The 20,054-nt window shown below is 48.7% G+C and overlaps 3 protein-coding genes and 1 non-coding gene across 5 annotated transcripts; 3 read left to right on the top strand and 1 right to left on the bottom strand.

The window, feature by feature from the left end:
- Window positions 1-38: 38 nt before the first annotated feature.
- BNIPL (BCL2 interacting protein like) lies at window positions 39-8,688 on the top strand. The gene is made up of 10 exons (XM_027534198.1): window positions 39-610; window positions 1,611-1,706; window positions 1,911-1,975; window positions 2,192-2,416; window positions 5,365-5,547; window positions 5,738-5,840; window positions 5,988-6,119; window positions 7,291-7,377; window positions 7,565-7,663; window positions 8,111-8,688. The coding sequence occupies exons 1-10, from the start codon at window positions 567-569 to the stop codon at window positions 8,145-8,147; spliced, it is 1,071 nt and encodes a 356-aa protein (XP_027389999.1). The 5' UTR covers window positions 39-566; the 3' UTR covers window positions 8,148-8,688.
- Window positions 1,407-1,476, top strand: TRNAG-CCC. The gene has a single exon. It is a non-coding gene; the product is annotated as a tRNA-Gly (tRNA).
- A 69-nt stretch (window positions 8,689-8,757) lies between the features above and the next one.
- C3H1orf56 (chromosome 3 C1orf56 homolog) lies at window positions 8,758-12,207 on the top strand. The gene has a single exon (XM_027534210.1). It carries the CDS (start codon window positions 9,003-9,005, stop codon window positions 10,053-10,055), a length of 1,053 nt encoding a protein of 350 aa, XP_027390011.1. The 5' UTR covers window positions 8,758-9,002; the 3' UTR covers window positions 10,056-12,207.
- CDC42SE1 (CDC42 small effector 1) lies at window positions 11,708-19,412 on the bottom strand. 2 transcript variants are annotated; one of them, XM_027534233.1, is made up of 5 exons: window positions 19,215-19,412; window positions 15,793-16,105; window positions 15,160-15,270; window positions 14,227-14,314; window positions 11,708-13,982 (listed from the first exon to the last, which is right to left on the bottom strand). In XM_027534233.1, exons 2-4 carry the CDS (start codon window positions 15,844-15,846, stop codon window positions 14,240-14,242), a joined length of 240 nt encoding a protein of 79 aa, XP_027390034.1. In that variant the 5' UTR covers window positions 15,847-16,105; window positions 19,215-19,412; the 3' UTR covers window positions 11,708-13,982; window positions 14,227-14,239. The 2 variants fall into 2 exon arrangements, with proteins under 2 accessions (XP_027390034.1, XP_027390040.1); XM_027534239.1 differs by lacking the exon at window positions 19,215-19,412 and adding an exon at window positions 19,036-19,124.
- Window positions 19,413-20,054: the final 642 nt, after the last annotated feature.

The raw sequence follows: 20,054 nt of genomic DNA, 5'->3' as shown, positions 1-20,054 counted from the left end.
TCAAGATTCATTTCCCTTCTTTCTACTGTACTTACTGTCTTCCTTCTGTTGACTCTCTTTGGGAATAAGGAGCAACAGTCTTTTTATCTCCCTTCATCCTCAGCCTTTCCTTTAATGTTTCTTCTTCCAGAACTCTATCACATACTTCTGTGTCCTTGATTTTGCTTATGCTTGAAAAAGTAGGCACACGATAATTTTAAAACCAAAATGGTTTATACCATTGCCTTTTTTTTTTAAAGCAGCTTCCAGAAGGTTTTAAGGAGTCTAGAAAATTGTCTTCCTAGACTCACCCAAGACTAGCCACTTTAGAAAATGTACTCTCCTCCCCACAACCCGCCCCCACATAGGCAGGGTTTGTCTTTTGTGCAGACCTGCTTCTTGGGAAGGGAGGTGGCAAAACCTGTTTGAAGGTGAGGTTACCTCCCTTCCACCCCTCCTTCCTCCTTGGAGGCAAGAGCAACGACAGCTGAGACAGAGAAAAAGGGGGCACAGAAGTGTTGGGGAGCTGGGGCATCCAGCTCCCCGACAACTACAAGTGTTTCAAGGTGACAGGAAGACTTGTGAAGATGGGAACTATACAAGAAGCCGGAGAAAAGACGGTGGATCTCGGGTGAGTAAGATCTTGGCTGACGTGATCGGAAACAAGGAGTGAATAGTCCTCAGGGATTTTCCCACCATCCAGCTCTTACCAAGTCCTAGCAGAGACTAGACTAAGAGAACTAATTGGCAGGGAAGGGATGGGGGTGGCCTTAGGTAGGAAGTACCAGTATCCTATGGGAATTAGGGAATGGGATTCCAGGGTAATTCCCTATTGCTTTTCTTTTAAGGAAATTTCTATACATTGATATCTGCCCCTGTTCTCCATTTTCTAACTCCCACCCTGCAGAATGGCCATGAGAAAAGCTGCCCCAGAACTGTGCTAAGATCCAGGTCTTCCTTCCCAGCAAATCTCTCTTCCTCCTTATCTTCTCCCCCCACCCGTCCACCCATGCCATGGTTCCCCTAACCACTCCCCAGCATGATGGAGGTAAAGCAAGCCTGACAAGGTGCCATCTTTCCCAGCTTTGCCCAGTGACAGCTGGGCAGGTCTGTCAGGTTCCAGCCTATTGTGATGTGAAATACCTCTCACCCCGACAGTCCAGGTGGAACAACTGCCACACAGGTCAAAATAATTTAGCTTTTGACCTTAGAGCTAGAGGGATCTTAGAGGGACCCTCCATGCTCCCTCTGCTCCTATACCCAGCAGTAGGGATGACTGCCTTTCAACAAGTGAAGGTGGTAGAAACATCTAGGAGACAACAGATCTGAGTTCTTTTTAAGGCCTGGCCTCTGCTCTGTACCTTACTACTATTCACACCAGTGTTCTCACCTACTATCCAGTTTCCTTAAGACATTGCCTAGGGACTTCCCTGGTGGTCCAGTGGAAGACTCTGCACTCCCAATGCAGGGGCCCAGGTTCAATCCCTGGTCAGGGAACTAGACCCCAGGTGCTACAACTAAGATCTGGCACAGCCAAATAAATAATATATATATATATATATATATATATATATAAAAGATATACCTAGTTTGTCTCATAATAATATTTTCTTTCTGCGGGACTATCTTAGCATCAAGGAGAATGCAGAAACAGCAATACTAGGAGCATCCTTGAGACTTGGGGAACTGGAGCTGAAGGAAGAATGGCAAGATGAAGAATTCCCTAGGTGAGATGTATGAGTGAGGCTGGGGAAAAGAAGAGCTGGTCACAAATGGAGGGTGGGGATGGTAAATTTGGACTTGAAAGAGAGAGAGATGGGAAAAGAAAGAAGAAATAAAATTATGGTAGGGAAACAGAGTTGATAAAGTGATACCTGGCTTAATAAGCCTTAACCTATGTTTCTGCCCCCTTTTTGGCTTTCCCCGTCTAGATTGCTTTCTGAAGAGATTGGCCCTTCTGAGGATCCTCATGATCCTGAAAGAGACACACAGGCAGGTAGGTAAATGAGAACCTAGGCCTCAAGTCCTTGATTCTAGAGTCAAGGTTATGCCAGCCTGTCCCCTGTGGGTCTACCTCCCTTTTCCCAAATGTCCCGCATTAGTCCTTCTTTAGAATTCACCCCATAGTATCACTTACATATACAGGAATTCTAATGTCCTGCGCCAACACATCCATCTTTCTCTTCTTTTTTTCCTCCTCCTCCAACCCCAGGCACCCCCAGCACTTTAGCCCTGTGTGGCCGGCGCCCCATGCGCAAGCGTCTTTCTGCCCCGGAGTTGCGACTGACTCTGACTAAGGGGCCTGGAGATAGTGGAGCGTCTCCCACCCACTCTGGACCTTCCTCTTCTGATGGCAGTTCTGACCTGGAGGTAGACGAGTTGGAAACACCTTCAGACTCGGAGCTGCTGGACAGTGGACATGAATTTGAATGGGAAGGTGAGAAAGAAAGCTGAGGACTGAGCTGGTAGAAGTAGAGGCCAGTCTTAAAGCAGCTCAGGATGGATTTAATGGGACTGAAGTTAGAACTAATAAGGGGATCAAGAGGTAAGATGTGCAGAATTTCCTTGGAATGGAAAGGTGGAGCCTACAGATCCAATGTAGTCAGTATGAGGGGAGGGCCACTTCATTTATTGAGGGAAATTTTATTGAATAACTGTTAAATGCTATCAGTGAGCTGGAAGTGAAAGTGTAGTCGCTCAGTCATGTCCAACTCTTTGCGAGCCCACGCACTCCAGCCTACCAGGCTCCTCTGTCTATGGAATTCTCTAGGCAAGAATACTGGAGTGGATTGCCATTCCCTTCTCCAGGGGATCTTCCCGGCCCAGGGGTTGAACCTGGGTCTCCCACATTGCAGGTGTATTCTTTACCATTTGAGCCACAAGGGAAGACATCAATGAGCTACAGCCAGGTTATGAAGATGAATAAGATAATCCATACCCTCAGGGAATTGTCTGTTTAGTATAAAATAAACATGTATAGATTAAGTTTGGTAAAGATTATGATCTACATGTATGTAGGATACAGATTAAGCAGGGAGAAGGCAAAGGTCAGTTCTGGCTGAGAGGTATTAAGAAAGACTTCACAGAGGAAACAATTCTGAGTTTATCAGGTAGCTGGAGAGGCATTCTAGACGGAAAAAGCAAATTGGGCAATAGCGTGGCATGATGGGGAATTCAAGGTATTGAGCGTGACTCTTTGGATATTAAGGAAAACTTTGATTTCTTCTCTACTCACAACACTTTTGATACCAAATGTATCAGTTTCCGCCCACCGATTCTCCAGACGCAAATTGGATGTCCTACAATTCAGTCACAACACTTACCTGGAGATAGTACAGACACTACAGGTTGAGGGCTCACCCACAAGACTGCCCTCAGACTTCAGACTTCAATCACACGTCCAGGTTGTCACCTGTGCTTCTGACTGACAGGGGATAAATCACAGGTGCCCACCACACCCTCCTCAGATTTGATAATTTGCTAGAACAGCTCACAGAACTTGGGAAAACAGTTTACTTACTAGATTACAGGTTTATTATAAGAGGATACAGCTCAGAAACAGCCAGAAGGAAGCAATACATAGGACAAGTTATGTGAAAGGGGAGCACCAACCTCCCAGCACCTCTGTGTGTCACCAAACAGGAACCTCTCCGCATCCCTTCAGTTAGGGTTTGTTTGTCTATAGTATGACTTTTCGCTTGTGCTGGGTCCTCATTGCTGTGCGTGGGCTTTTTCGAGTTGGGACGAGCGGAGGCTGCTCTCCAGTCGCAGTGTGCACAGGCTCTGGGCACGCAGGCTTCAGTAGTTGCAGCACATGGGCTCAGGAGTTGCAGCAGGGCAGGCTCTAGAGTGCAGGTTCAGGAGTTGTGGCTCTTGGGCTTAGTTGCTCTGTGGCATGTAGAATCTTCCCAGACCAGGGATTGAACCCATGTTCCTTGCATTGGTAGGCAGATTCTTATCTGTCGTACCACCAGGGAAGTCTCAGTTAGGGTTTTTTTTTATGGAGGCTTCATATGTAGGCATGACTGATTAAATCACTGACCATTTGTGATTTAGCATGACCTCCAATCTCTCCCCTTCTCAGAGGGCAGATGGCAAAAGTTCATCCCTCTAATCATGGTCACTTCGCCTGGTAACCAGTCACCCATCCATAGGAGCTTTCCAAAGTCACCTCATTGACATAAACTTGTGTGGTTGAAAGAGACCTGTTATGAATAGGAAAAGAGACTACTTTCACCTTTATTGTCAGGAGCCAGGAACAAAACCAAAATATACATTATTATATTACAGATCTGAAGGACTGGGCAGTGAAGAGAGTGACAAAAGACTGTCTTAAATAGGCAAGGGTCAAATTATGGAGGTCCCAGCTGCCACACTAAGGCGCTTAGATTTTATCCTGTAGGCAGTGAGTTTTAATCAAGGGAATAACATGATCAGGTTTAATGGCTTTTAAAAGATTGAAAACAGCCTAAAGATCTGTGAGTAGGATGTTAATTCTATTACTGTACACCCATACAATGGGATAGAATGAAACTATTTTTTAAGATGAAGCAGTTCTTTCTATGGCTATGGAAAAATCATGCAAAAAATTAGTGAATATAGAATATTGCTATTTGAGTGAAAATGGGAGGGGAGGAAAAAATGTTTGCTCTAGCAGTGGTGGGTGGGATGGAGGAAAACAGCTAAGAGTAGGGAGATAGAAGGCTAGTACTAAGGTCAGATAAGAAATGCTAAGAAGTTATACCAGGACAGTGAAAGCAGAAAGAATAATTTATTATCTAATGGAAGTAGATGGACGAGGATCTGGCTTGAGGGCTGGTAAAGAAGTAAGAGTCTTGGATGGCATAGAATTTTCTCTCCTAGGCAGTTAAATGGATGGGGTCATTCATCAAGAAAGAATATAGGAAAGAGGAGGAAGAGAATGAGTGTGAGTTGCACTGGTGACTTGGAGATGACAGAGAAACACAAAATAGAGGTGTCCACTCCAGACATTCAAGAATATGGGTCTGGTATCAGGAAAGCAGTCTAGGTTAGAGAGGAGTCATCACCATACTGGCAGTAACTGAAGACACGGGAATAAATGAGCTCACCCAAGGAAGGAAAAGCATTAGAAGAAAGAAGGAATCTGGGAAAATGGCAGGGGCCATCAAGCTACCATAGTTCAAGATTACCTTCAGGCCATTGTCCAGTGACAAAGTGAGGATGATAAGTCACAAGAAAGAGAAATCAGCAACAGGTTGGGTTGACTGGACAAACCAGGGCTAGTCATGGGGGGAAAATGAGAAATTAGTTGTTGGGGTAATAAATGCTAAGAATCTAAGGAAGTTTCAAGATGCTGAAGACACGTATTCTGCCTTGTTGATCCTTCCCCATCCCTCTTTTTAGATGAGCTGCCCCGGGCAGAGGGCCTAGGGGCCAGTGAGGCAGCTGAAAGGCTAGGCCACAGTTGTATGTGGGATGTGGCTGGAGAAGATGGTCATCGCTGGAGGGTGTTCCGAACAGGACAGCGGGAGCAGCGAGTGGACATGACTGTCATTGAGCCCTATAAGAAAGTCCTATCTCATGGAGGTAATGGCTATAATAAATGAAGGGTTAAGAACTGTGACTTCTTGAATAAAATGCTGAAGCTGGAAATTCAGTTATTGGGTTCAGAATCCTTCCTTCAACTTCTAGAGACCCACAGAGATGCTCAACCTAAACAGACGTACTGCCCATCAGTACTTATTTATTGAGTGAGTTTTCTCCTTCTCCTCCCCAGGCTACCATGGTGATGGCCTCAATGCTGTTATCCTCTTTGCTTCCTGTTACCTACCCAGAAGCAGCATCCCCAACTACACCTATGTCATGGAACACTTGTTCAGGTGAGGTGCAAGGCTTAAAGGGCTCCAGAGTGGATGTTACGGAGGCAAATGTTAAAAAGCACCCCTGACTGTCGAGTCTACAGCAATGTCCCTCTCTTTCCCCACAACCCAAAATGCATACCTTCCCTGACAATTTCATCTGTCCAGGTACATAGTGGGAACTCTGGAGCTGCTGGTAGCTGAAAATTATCTGCTGGTTCACCTGAGTGGAGGCACAAGTAGGGCGCAGGTTCCACCTCTGAGCTGGATACGCCAATGTTATCACACTCTGGATCGGCGGTGAGCCTCTTGGACAAGAGAACTGTAACTCTCTCTTATCCTTTTCTCTTTCATCTTTCCATTTTTTTCTTCTAATTGGTCTCTTCTACTTTTTTTTTTTTTGGCTCTGGGATCTCATTTTCCTGACCAAAGATTGAACTCCAGGCACTGTCAGTGAAAGCCTGGAATCCTAACCACTAGGGCCACCAGGGAACTCCCTCTTCCACTTTTCTTTGTCCCCCTACAACCCTTTCCAAGGTTCTCCTATTTTCTGTTTTCTCTTGGAGTCAAGGAAATCTAGTTTCAAATCTTACCTTTATCATTTACTACCTGTATGACTTTGGACAAGTTATTTAACCTTTCTGGGGTTCAGTTTCCTTCTCTGTAAAATGACAATGATAAAATTAATATCTTTGCCACTAAGCATTTGTGAAAATCAAATAAATCAACATGGTGCCTTGCCTGGCACATGGCAGGCAGCCCTTCCTTTTCTCATAGTGTTGCTGATTATTTCATTTTCCACATCTCCATTGTCTTTTCTTGTCTGCCTTCATCCCTGACCCTTATGCCCTTTTTTTTTAAATTTAACTGTGTTGGGTCTTAGCTGTGACGTGCAGGGTCTTCCTGTGTCACACAGTATCTTTTGTTGCAGTGCACAAACTCTTTGGTCTAGGTACACAAGTTCAGTAGTTGCAGTGCATGGGTGTAGTTGCTCCAAGGCATGTGGGATTTTAGTTCCCCTACCAGGGACCGAACCCACAACCCCTGCCTTATATGATTTTTTTCCCTCCTGGTTTTTCTTTTTTTCCTTTCTTCCTTCCATCTTCCATTTGGCCACTTTTCTCTTCTGGTTCCTTTTTTCTCTCTCCTCACTGGTCTTCACCTTGCCATGGAGGGATGAAGGACTATACAAAAAGAAATATGGGGAGCATAGGGCACAGGGCATAGGAAGGAAGTGGGGCTGAGAAGACCAGGCTAAAGGATTCTGAGAGAAGAGTTTCCTAAAAAATGAGAAGGTTAAGCAAGATGGATGGAGCTGAGATGGCAATTAAAGGAATGGGGATTCAATCCAACTGTCAGAGAACTCTAGAAATTAGAGAAGAAGTGAAGGAAACTAAAGTACAGAAGGTAGCTCCACCTGATCATCAGGTATGAAGGCGGAAAGAGAGTAGGATGGTCTCATGTTCTTCAGGCTCCGGAAAAACCTGCGTGCTCTGGTGGTTGTCCACGCTACATGGTACATGAAGGCATTCCTGGCATTGCTTCGGCCCTTCATCAGGTACTTGTTCGGGGGACAAAGACCCCCTGCCCCCTCCCCACTTTCACAATCAAGATTAAGACCTTCTTGCCCCACTGTGGCTCTTTCTAGCCTTAACCACTCTCTACTTGTTATGTTGCACTTTGTAAGTATCTCCAAGAGCCCTCTTCTTAGTATAAAACACACTTGGTTGATCCTCTCTTTTCAGTTCCAAGTTCACACGAAAGATCCGTTTTCTGAACAGCCTTGGAGAGTTGGCCCAACTCATCTCCATGGATCAGGTCCACATCCCAGAAGTTGTCAGACAGTGAGTCCTGGTTTAAGGATAAAAGTTTGGGATGGGATATGTAAAAGCCAGTTCCCGTTTTCTTAATGCCTTGAGGGAGATACAAAGGAACTGAAAGACAGGTTCTGCTTTCAGCTGCTTCCGTATATCTGGGAAAATGCCATACATGCAGAGAAGAAATTAAGGACACTACTGTAAAAAGAATGAAAAAATTACCCCTAAAAGTGCATCAAGGAATAAAGGAGTAATCACAGCAAAGAATTTAAGGAGATTCAGACCAGCTGTAGAAATTAAGAAAGGATGTTGGCAGTGAATAGGAGAGAATATCCAGTGGGGGAGGGTTGTTAGGGAGCAAAGGAATGATGACTGACCCAAGCATCTTCCAATTCACCTGGCTTCTCTCCCCAAACCCCTGAATTAAAACCAGGTCTGCTCTTGTACCGATTTTTCCCCCTCTTTTCCTCCTAGGCTGGACCATGATCTCCATGGCTCAGGAAGAACCTAGCATAGGACTGGAAAAATGGGCTTAAGAACCAATCAAAGATACGGATCTGCCTATACCCTAAACCTGAGCTGTTTTGTAAATCATCTCATCTTCAACCCCAGTACCACTGGATCTTCACATCTCTGTGGGATGTCTTTCCTTCCATGCCCCCGACTTCAAAGCAGGGCCCTGATGTGCTGGGTAACTTTCGTTTCAGCTGGAGGGCTGCATGTCCTGGCATTTTTTTTATAGGAAAGTGCAAAGCCGTGCTGCTTTAGCTGTAGAACCTTGGGCAAATCACTTCATCCCTTTTGAGTCCGTGATCCTTTTCACCTGGGGTATTCCCGCAGTGTGTAGAGGTGAGGGGCGGGTGGACGGGGAAGGCAGGCCTCCTCCAGGGAGCCAGGAACCAGTAGCCTCTATTTCCCTCTTCCCGTCAGTAGTCACGTCTGCTGCCTGTGAGCCCGAGCAGGGGCACTTTCAAAACCTGTACTTTGTCCTCTTTAGTAAATTCTGATCTGTAGTAAATTTATCTCTTAATAAATCAGAGATTTATTAAGCACTGCGCCCAGGAAGTGAACTACTCTTTACCCAACCGCTGCATCACACACGATCCGTCGGTCGGTTCCTGCACGGAGTTCTCGCTGCAGATGTTCCCGGGGATTTTCACCTGAGTCCCGGGGCCTGCCAGGGCGCCCCTTGGGGAGAGGGCTTGGGGGAGGGGCGCGGCGCGCGCGTGCGAGCCCCCGCCCCTGCCCCCGCGGGCCTCGGTTCTAACGACCCGGTGGGTCTGGGTCGAGAGCTGAAGGGAGGGAGAAAGGTGGGAGCCCCAGCCTTCCTCACTGGCTCCCTCCCAACCCCACACCGTCCAGCCCCATGGTCCCCGCCGCCGGCGCGCTGCTCTGGGCCCTGCTGCTGAGTCTGGGGCCCCGGGCGGCGGGGGCCGAAGGCCTGACTTCGACCGCGATGCCGCGGGACAGTTTCCGCTTCGGGGGCCCTATGACCCGCAGCTACAGAACCACCTCCCGGACCGCTCCGGGCGTTGTATCCCCGAGGATGAGGGTGACAATGGAGGATGAGGACGACGTCCTGGCCGCTGCCGACCGCCTGGCAGGCCCGGCCGCTGCGGAGCTCTTAGCCTCTACCGTGGCCACAGGCAGCAGGTCACGATTGTCGCAGGAGGAAGATGGGTCTTTGGAAGAAGGGGTTGTGATTTACGCCAGAAAGAATGACACCGAGTCGGAGACTGACAGTACGACTCGCATTACGCCTGGGAGACCTAGCCCATACTTGACAGCGAATGACCAGGATTCCGACATCAAGATGAGTTCAAGCCTACCTCACTCCAGCTGGAAGGCTAATGTGGACTCACAGCCCTCTGACAGTACCACGAACCCGTGGTCCTCAGCAGGGTCCACGCTGAACCAGTGGCCGCCTCCCTCGCCCACGGCCATGCCAGCTCCGGAGGATCTGCGGCTGGTGCTGTTGCCCTGGGGCCCGTGGCACTGCCACTGCAAGTCGGGCACTATGAGCCGGACCCGGGCCGGGAGACTGCATGGCCTTTCGGGGCGCCTGCGAGTTGGGGCGCTGAGTCAACTCCGCACCGAGCACCGGCCTTGCACCTACCACCTATGCCCCTGCAACCGCGAGCGGGAGGAGTGCCCCCTAGATGCAGGTCTCTGTGCTGACACCAGCTGCACCACTCAGACCACCACCAGGGCCACCACCAGGGCCACCACCAGGGCCACCACCACCACTACCCCCTTCCCCCCTCTAACCAGCAGACTCAGACCCGCCCCTTTTATCCCCAGTCCCATTCCCAGCCCCCACCCAGCCTATGCTTTTTGGAAACGGGTCAGGATTGGGCTGGAGGATATTTGGAACAACCTCTCTACAATGTTCACAGAGATGGAACCAGTAAGTGTTTAGTGATGAGCCAGGATTTTTGTTAATGAATCTGAAAAGTCCTGATATACAGAAACCTGCTGCTAAACCAGCCAGCATGTCTGCATGAACTGTTAACTTGTTTGGTTATTGATTCATAATATGCATTGGTTATTCACATTATTGTTAGCCATTGATTCCATATACCATTTCTTGAGCAACTGCTGTTTGGCTATTAGGCAACATGTACTGTTGGTCACTAGATGATTATTGACCAAATTGTTAAGATGGTAGTTATATAAAGAATTCTTGATGTGGAGATGATTAATGCATGTGGAAGATATTCATGGTTTTCAGTTTATTAATGCAGCTTAACAGTAACAGCCACCAATATCTGAGGTCTTCCTCTGTGCACTTTGCCTGGATCAATCCTCACAACAACCGTATATTATTATTCACACCTTACAGATGAAGAAACAGGGCTTTCAAAGCTAGTAAGTAGCAGAATCACAGCAGGATTTAAACTAGGTTTGTTTGACCCTAGTGCCAATGCTCTTAACCACTACTAACCCAAAGAATTGTCCTTCTGGGATTATTCCCAGAAACTTAAGAACTCTCAAGTAAAGATAGTCCTTTACTTTTACCAAAAGAGCTACCAAAGTTCCTGACTGACCTGATAAAATATTCTCAAGGTCTCAGGATAATAGGTCCTTTGGGGAAAGACAATAAAATGTATACTTGGTTATTTTGTCAGTTTCTGTCCTTGTCTTTCTCCTTGTACGTCCAGTACCATTATTCAATATAATAAAGCATAGTGTGCAATAGTGTTGAGGGGAAGAGGGTTTGTGGAAAGAGGGAAATGAGGCAAGGGAAGGGAAAAGAATATGGATGTGGTTATAATATTTTCCCTTCTATTTTGTTTCCTCACCCAGATAAAGAGAAATCAGAGGTAATGGCCACTTCAACCACAAGAGGAGGTGTCAGCATCTCAACCTCTCCTCCCCCTCGAATCCCAGTACCCACTGGATATATTTTTAGTACAGAAAAACAAAACTAGAAAAAAGCTGTTTGGTCATGTATCTTTGTACAGAGGTATCTGAAGGAGACCATAAATCTCCTGAACCTTAAACCTGAACTGAGTAGCTAACAGCATCTGACTTGGTCTCTTCCCCTCTCCTCCAGGATAAAAATGTTGATATTGCTTATCTTCCTCATTTCTATTTTTTTAATGTCTATTCATGTCCTCTATTTTTTAAATTTTTATTTGACTGCGCCGGGTTTACTTGAGGCACTCGGGGTTAGTTGCAGTATGTGAACTCTTGTTTGTGGCAAGGGGCCTCTGGTTCCTGTCTAGAGATGGAACCTGGGGCCCCCACATTGGGAGCTCGGAGTCTTAGCCACTGGACCACCAGGGAAGTCTTCATCTTCCTCATTTCTAAAGTTGTTTTTAAACAAGTACTTCTTTAAAGACTTGAAAAATCTCAGATGAATGCCCCCAAAAAAGGAACAGGAAGAACAAGTTGAGCCCTTGGAAGGTGATAGTGATCTTCTCCTTGCCTTCACAACACTTAGCCTTCTCTCCTCAGAAGAGGCAAGGTCAGAACAAAACTCTACGACAGCCACTTTCTTGGAGTGGCCTTCATTAACAATGTATCCCCTCTAACCCACACATACCTGTAGTGATTACTCTGCAACTATTTTGCTTCAACTTTTTTTTATTTCAAAATGTATTTAAAAGTCCAACAATTTTTAATATAAATTATGACTCTCAAACCCATTCCCATCACTCTCAATATTGTTAAAATGATGGTAGCATACACATTAGAGAAGGTAGCTAAAGGTGAGAGAGCACCAAAGAAAAGAAGATTGTGTGTAAAGAACAGGCAGTAGAATAAGGCTCAAGATCAGGGTGACCAGAGATTCCAGGAGGTCCTCATCTTCCTGCCCTATCCTGTTAACACTTTAGATCTAGTATAACCCTCAGGCTACTGAGTACTTGCAGAGCAATTAGCTAGACTGGAACTGAGTACATTGGGAATGTATCCCTATGACCAAGCTTAGACACTGAAAAACTGCAGGAAATACACTGAAATTTGATAAAATGAAAACCTCAGTTACTATAGGTGGGGGCGAACCAGATGGATGGTGGAATCAGCAGAGTGGACCTTAGTTCTCACATTCCTGACTCCCACTCCCATCAAACAGGATGCTTCCTGTTACTGAGCTAAAGAGACCCCAGCCTTCTCATCTGAGCAGGCAGGAGCTTATCTGTTCTGCCCTTCTAAATACCCTGCAAGGAAGGGGCCAGAACAAAACACCTGAGAAAACTGAAAGCGCCTTAAAGACCCTGCTCCTACAGTATTTTCCCACCTAAGGCAGACTCTTCAGCCAGGTGGGCAGTGGGATGCTGGTCTTCAGACAAAACTCCCTGAGTCTTATTTGTGTCTGGTTCTAGGACTAGGGCACAGAAATACAGTTTAAATTTGGGGGGGATAAGCTGGGCTGGCTGCAGCTCTACTGTTTCTCTTCCTTCCTTCTGCAACCCCATTTCACCCTGTTCAGGCCCCCACACCGCAGGAACCCCTCCCCTGGAGAGAATAAGGATGGAGCATTGCAGCACATGTCCATACAGAGGCGTGAACCCACGCAAGCACAAGCAACACAGTGAGTAGAGTCTGGAGATTAGGTGCAGCCCTACTGAACCTGTTTTACAAGGGGCCCTCATTTATCCATGGTTCAGGCTTAGGATGAACAAGTGGAAGTCAGGTAAGAGGAAAATATCTTGACTCTAAGCTGTGGCTCTCAGCGGGGAGGTTGCCCTCTAGGAGACATTTGGCCACATCGGGGGACATTTTTGGTTGTCACAACTAGGGTGGGCAGGGATGCTGCTGAATGTCCTACAATGCACAAGGCAGTCCCTCCCTACAAAGAATTATCCAGCCCAAGATGTCAAAGTGCCTAGTTTTGAGACAACTTGCTCTAGAGGTCTTCCAACTCCCATGCTATGAGGATCCTAAGCTCATTTTAGGGTGACTGTTTTCAACCTATTTATCTCACCACCCCTACCATCCTCAGTGATCAATAAGTCTACCCTGAGACATAAACTCCTAGTTTTGTGGCCTTCTGGGTTCTTCTCCAAGATCCCTCTTCCTCCTCTCACCTAGGCCAGAAGGGAGGTTGGCAGAAGGCAGATCCCCAAGACTAAAAAGGGATGTCTCCAGGTTAAGACTCACCCCTTAACTCTTATCCAATGGGAAATAATAAGGCTCATGACAAGGTTGGGGTTAAGGGCAGAGGTAGTAGCAAGATGGGGTAATTAAGAGATCTCATCTTAAATTAAAATTTTAATTAAAAAAAGAGGAAAAGATCTGAGGGAGCCAGCAATGCTGCAGAAACAGGGCTAGAGGCCTGAGAGAAAGAACCCGGTACTGGCAAAGAGATAGGAGGGACAGTGAACTTAAAGTCCACACTCTAGAAAGAGCAGCCAGTTCACCCCCCAAGACCCGACCTGACATCCACTTCAGTTCCCTCCAGGAGGAAAGACAAACACAGGGGGGTAGGGAGCTCCTCAGCAAAGCTGGCTTCAGCTTAGGTCATCTCACCTACCCACCACATGTAAGGAATTCCAGGTTAGCAGTTTAAAAACATATGGCACCTAGACCATCATTCAGGAGACAGGAACTCATTCCAAGTTCTCAGAAATCTCCTATCTCAGATCTGAGAGTGTCCAAGGCTTCAGCCGAGCTCCTCTGGCCAATTAGTCATCACTTGGTCAGTCCTGCTGCCTTGACCCCATCTCCAGGAGGGGCTGCAACCAGAGGGAGGAAAGGGAGTCCAGCCCCCAAGCCTTGTGAGGCACTATGAGACAGACAGGGAAAGAGGGGCCCTGGGCCACTGATTCTGGGAGGAGAACTGGTAGGGGCAGCATCTCTCTGGGGCTGGACAGAGTGGAGGCTGGACACGCAGCAGATCCTGATTAAAGAAAAAAATGAAGATTAGCCTCGAAGATAACCTTTGGGAGAGAGCATCACCTGGCTTACACTCTTAACTGCTTCCACAATGTGCTCTTTTTTTCTATTTCTCTCTGTACATCCATTTCTCTCTGCCTTTCTGGATCCTAATTCTTTCTTCTTCCCTTCATTTCCCATTCCTGCAAAGGATCACAGTTCCAAGGCAGGGGGCTAGAGGCGCTGGATCAGTTGCTCTCATCACTCACCATTCCTATGGAGCTATAAGCCCCTAGAATTGCTCCATGGCCTGTCTCGGTTTCCCTTGGATCTCATCTGCTCCTGAACTGCACCTGTCTGTGAAAAAGCACATGTGAGACCCTCCAAAACCTTAATATAGCACAGCAGGAGTTCTGCCCTGTGCCCTCCAGGGAAGAGGTTGACCCCATCTCCTTGACAAGAAAATAATCACGAGAAGGTAAAAACTAGCCTCCATTCCTCCAAGGGAAGTTTCAATGCCTCCCTTCACATTGACCTTTATGAGATTCGATATACTAGGTCTTTTATAGGTAAGATTCTCTCACAAAGGACTCTCTCATATTTATCTCAATTTCATAACTGGTGAAAAGATTCCTTCAATATCTCCAAGCCCACCCCCTCTTTTTTTTTGGGAGGTGGGGCATGGCAGGTGGGATCTTAGTTCCCTGACCAGGGATTAAACCCATGCTCCCTGCATTCAAAGTGCAGAGTCTTAACCAATGGACCACCAGGGAAGTCCTCGGTTATTCTGAGAGCAGAAATGCATATTTAACAGTATTTAGAACAGAGGTGCTCAGCCCTTTTCCTGACCCAACACTCCCAACCTCAAACTGCTGAGACAGCAGTTTTGTTTTGTTTTGTTTTTGAGACAGTTCTTAATAGAAGAAAGGGTTATGATTTTGGGAAAAAAGCCCTCTAAGTAACTATTAAGACATATATCCTCCATCCCAGTGGAGAACAATTTGCTAATTGTAAAGATGAGGGCGACTACACCAGAGACCTGAAATGCCAGATCTCAGATTTATGCAGCCTGCAAACAGGACTAGAATCCTAGCCTCTTGCTTCCCTTCGAGTATTGTGTTATGCCTCCAGGTTCAACTTTCAAAAAGGGGCACAGTTCCAGGCCACAATCCCATCTCAGCCTCTCCCCATTCCTTCGTTACCATGGCAAGTCCATCTCCGGCCCCCATCTCCCCAGAGCCGATGTGAGTCAGGTGGACAAAATTCATTGGTTCCCCAATCATGGTCCGGTCAATCCGTCTCCTCTTCTTCTTCTGCTTGGAGAAGACGGGGAGTTACATCACAGTGGAAGAAGGGAAGAAAGTCTTGAAAACCACTCAGGGAAGAGCTAAGGGTCTGGGGGCAAAGGGGATATGGCACTATAACAGGGAAATCATTAGGGTATGAAAGCCGGGGCTAGAACAACACAGATGCAGAGGACACAGGCAGGGTGGTAAGAGCAGTGGCCGGCACAGTGGACAGAGAAAGGCATGTCAGAGTCACCTCTGGCTGATGAGGGAACAATGGGGCAAACTGACAGGTATTAAGCTCCACCTACAACCTCCTGTCCAACTCAAAATGGACAGGAAAAGGAAGTGACAGCCGGCACTGTTCACCCCTTCCATCATTCAGCCCCTTTATTCCATGCCCACACCAGCCTGGCCTTAGAAGCTGTTCTGATAGAGAGGTAGGCAAGAAGTGGGCTCTTCAGACGGCAGATTCCAGATGATGTGTCTTCGTCACAGTCTATGGTAGCTGATTTCTGTGTGTGTTGGGGTGGGGTTGGGAAGACTCACCGGCTGGGGTTTCTCTACCACGCAGCAGCCCAGTTTGTGCCAAAATTCACTCATGTTCCCTGATGGTTCCAGTTTCACTCCTCTGCCTGAGGCCCCAGAGGGCTCTTGTTCTTGTGCCTTGACTGCCCTCGCCTCACTCCCCTCAGGTGTAACAACGCCCTGGGTTTCGCTGGACAGGTCTAGACAAAGTGGAGTCCTTGGAGCTCTGAGCTGAGCGGTTAAGGTCAGCGTCTCAGATCCTGAGAGGTTAGCAAGGTCAGAGAGTGGGGTGGGCAGGCAGGTGCAAGGTTATGTCTTCCACAGACTTGGAACCCTGGATGAACAGAGAGTAAAGAGAGAGAAAAGTTAAGGAGAAATCCCCCATCCCCCACTCCTTGAGAAGCCTCCTGATGAGCCTGTATCTTCTTGCTCCTGTTTAAGGCCACAGTCCTGTAACCAATGTTAACCTCTGTAAACATAACCTCAAAGTATGATGATCAGAGAAAGGCAAAGAACCAATAGGGCACCAAGGGGTTAAGAAGCTGTAGCTGCTGAGAGAGGAAGAGGGCTAGAAGCTAAGGTGACAGGATGGGAGGGGACCAAAAGATACTGGCAGAAATGAACAAAGTTGGGGTGCTCAAGCTCCACCTCCCTTCTCCCTGGGTTTAGGGCAGAAGGGGAGGGGCATTTAAGTGACTTTAAAGAGGAAATGGTGGTTTTTTTGTTCTCACAAACAAGGCCTCCACCCCTGACCCTCCCTTTTACCTTACCCTGAACACCTAGATTTTCTTTACCAAGAAAGGCTCTGACTGCCTAGGTCCTTCCTGGGTGACTAACTGCAGCAGGTTGGAACCTAAGAAAGATTTTCTTCAGTGAGGAATTCTTCCCTCCCTGTTCCCTGCCCTTGTTCCTCCTCATTTCCCTCAAGTGAGATCCAACCCCTCCCCAAAGCCATTTACTAGTTCCTTCATTACTTGACCTTGAGAGCCTTTCCGAAGACTGCTGGCACTGTGTCATCTGTGCTCTGCATCAGCGCACTCCTGTGTGTGCGCCTCAGCGTGCACATACGTGGCATGGCCCTTTCTCTATGTGCGTCTTGTGGTGATCACCTGTGCCCAGGTCGTAGGTACACATGCCAGGCATCTTCTGTCCCATGAGGAATCTCTTTCCAGGCTCCCCACCCTCTTCACGTGTCATGTCGTGCCACTCCGCTCTGCCTCACAACCCACAGGGCCTGGGCCAGCCTGCCTCCTCCCCTCATGCTGTGACCTGTTCTCTTTCTCCCTTCCCTCCTTAGCACTTCCACCCCCAATCTTCATCAGCCAACCAGATGTGAGGAACTTTCCAGCAGCATTAGTGTCCAAGGACACTACTTCACTACTGCCTGCCAGGGTAGGACACATGGGTTTCCTCTATCTTCAGTGCCTCTTCCAGTCGGATAATACAAGCAACCTCAAAGATTCCAGATAGGGCAATTTCACAGACACCATACTGGAGCCTGGATAGGAATCTCCCCTCCCTCCAGGACTGGAACCCCGATGCTCTGGCACCCTAGGCTGATCTAAGAGCTGAGAGGGATTTTTTTTTCTCAGCCTTGAGATGAGATCACACAGACACTGAGGTACAGTTTCTGGGGGATGGAAGGACCCAGGAGTCCAGGCTTCCTCTAACTTCCCTTTCCACCACTGGAGGGACAAGTAATGAGACAGGGAGGAAGTCAGAATGCAGCTGTCCAGAGAGGAGGGCTGTGGTCAGTGGGACAGTCAGTCAGTCACAGGGTTTGTTGTGATGGTGGTGGTGTTGGTTGGTAAGGGCTGGGGGGTGGGAGGGGATGAAGAAAACAATGAAGAATCAGAGGAAACCCCCAACACTACCAGACCGGCTGTGCTAAGACTGGACTCTCCCCCAAACCACCCCCTGGCCCTTGCTCAAAGCTGAGTGGACAGAAGCGGATGGTGGGAGGGAAAAGGAGAGAGGAGGGGGAGGAGAGAGGGAAAGGGGCAGTGGAGGGAACAAGGGCGTTTCTGTTCCTTTTCCAGGGACCTGGCCAGGGCTGGGTGGAGGGAAAGTGTGTGTGGGACTTGGCATGAAATGACCAATGATGATTAGAAGTGACCAGGAAATTCCATTCCCTAGGACACAGGACATAAGGGTCTCTGAAACTTGGCGGTGGGGTCAGCCTGAGAAGACTGGGCCGGGTGAATGCGGTGGCAGAGAAGGGGGAGGGGAACAAGGTCAGAAGAGGAAGTAAGAGTGATTGGCTGCCGCTCTCCTTTAAAACAGCTAAATCCCTAAAGAGTGAGTTGTGGACAAACGAAGTCCTGAATTGGTCAGTCCAGGAGGAAGAGGCACCTGAACCCACTACCCACTATTTCAACCCCACAAATGAAGGGGAAGGGGCTGGGTAAACAGCAGGAGAGGTCAGAATCTGATCAGATAAGGCCATATCCTGAGTCAAGCAGTGCCTTGACCTGGCTTGAGTCCCAAATAGGAAGGGTGAAATACAGAGCTGGAGAAGACACCAAGGTCACAACGGAGCTTAAGAACATTAAAACTGCCAGGGAGTGAGCAGGAGAATGGATGGGAGAAAGGTTCAGGGAGAAAGGATGCACAGAGGTAGTTCCCGAGTCCTGTTCTAGCCCCAAACCGGTTTTCCCGGTCCCGCTGCCTCCAGCCCCAAGGCCTCCAACCCGCTGCTTGACAAGCCTTCACAAGAAGCAGCTGGGGAAAGAGAAAGAGAATGGAGAGAATGGAGCGGGCAATTCTGGCCGTGAGCCCGGGGCTGCAGCTGGCCCTTCTGAAGACCTCCAGGGAGGAGGGCTGCTGAGGGGCTCTAGAGAAGTAGGGGGGACCCCGCTTTTCAGTCAAGTGACAGGCATTCGGCCCAGCACCAACCGGGCCCATCCCCCGGAAAGGTCTTGTGGAGGCTTGAGAGCAGAGATAGGCCTTCAACTCCCCCTCCCCAATATAATTAGTCCCATAGACTCCATTTCTGCCCCCACCCCCGCAACTCTATCCAGAAATTCTCTGCTTCTCCCAAGGTTGAACTAGGATTGGGGCCTCTCTGTGAATCTTTCCGACTTTGTCGCTGTCTTCCGTGACTGCTTGTCTCAGATTCAGACCTTCCTGGACCAGCTCAGCTTCACTTTGTTGGCACATCCCAGCACCGAGGTTGGTGAGTCTCAAAAGAGACCTTCTTTCCACCGCCCATCTCCCCCCAGCACTCCAGACCCGTCTTCCCTTCTGCTCTTTCACTGGCCTCACCTGCGCACCGCCGGAGCGTGGACCGGGACGGTTACTCACCCAGCGCATCCGCGTTTGCCACCGACCCAGCATCTCGACAGCCGCGGACTGCCTGCTCCCCCACCCCCAGCATCCGGTGCGTCTCCGCCAGGCTGGGCAGGCGGGGCGCACCGGCGGAGGGACAGACCCCAAAGCCTCACCTGCTCTGCTCTGGCATTGAGGCGTCCGGCGGCAGCTGATGGGGGGCTCCCGCTCGGGGCACGCCAGTGTGGGTTCCCGGGCTCGCTCCTCGGCGCGGTGGGGGAGCCGAGGGCGGACCGGCAGAGGTGGGGCTGGCCGAGGGCGGAAACGGCCGCGACGCGATTACGAAACCCGTCCGGCTGAGAGCCCAGCGCGCAGCTCTGCTTGGGACAGAGGAGGCGCTGCGCTGTGCAAGGACGTGGGAGGGGCCTCGGAAGCCCCCGAGGGCCGCCGCCCTGCCGGGCGAACCCGGGAAGGTGGGCCCTCGAGGAGGGCCTGGCACCCACCCTGGACAGTCCGGAACCGCACGTTCCCTTTGCGCGCCGGCGGTTGCGGGGCAAAAAGGAAGCGGAGCCCCGGAATCCTCCATCCCCAACCGAGTTAAGAGATTCGCAGAAGCACACCCCCGTCCCGATCTTCCTGTACCCTTCTCCAAATGGAAGGGGGCTAGGTTATTTACCCATTGTGAGGGTGGGGAGGCAATCAGGAGGGAGGGCTGGAGAATTTTTTCTGATTCTCGAAAACACTTCGAGTAATTCAAAATCCTTAAATCGGGGAATAAAGGGACACTCCTCTTCTCCATCGTTATCTAGAGTCAAGATTTTTTAATCCATAAACCTAAAATTAGAGGACAATTAAGTGCTCATTCATTACTCCATCAGTCAGCACGGGGGTGCTGGAACCGTGGTGCAGACCAATAAACCTACGGAGATGCTTTAATCCTGTCTCCCTCCCTCAAGTGTTCTGGAACCTATCATTTGAATTAGCCAAGTCAGGCCGGGAGGGGGCGGGGAGTCCTT

This window comes from Bos indicus x Bos taurus, chromosome 3 (assembly GCF_003369695.1).
Source record: "Bos indicus x Bos taurus breed Angus x Brahman F1 hybrid chromosome 3, Bos_hybrid_MaternalHap_v2.0, whole genome shotgun sequence".
Lineage (NCBI taxonomy): Eukaryota > Metazoa > Chordata > Mammalia > Artiodactyla > Bovidae > Bos > Bos indicus x Bos taurus.
The sequence above is the reverse complement of the archived record's forward strand: the minus strand, read 5'-3'. Positions and strand labels throughout refer to the sequence as shown.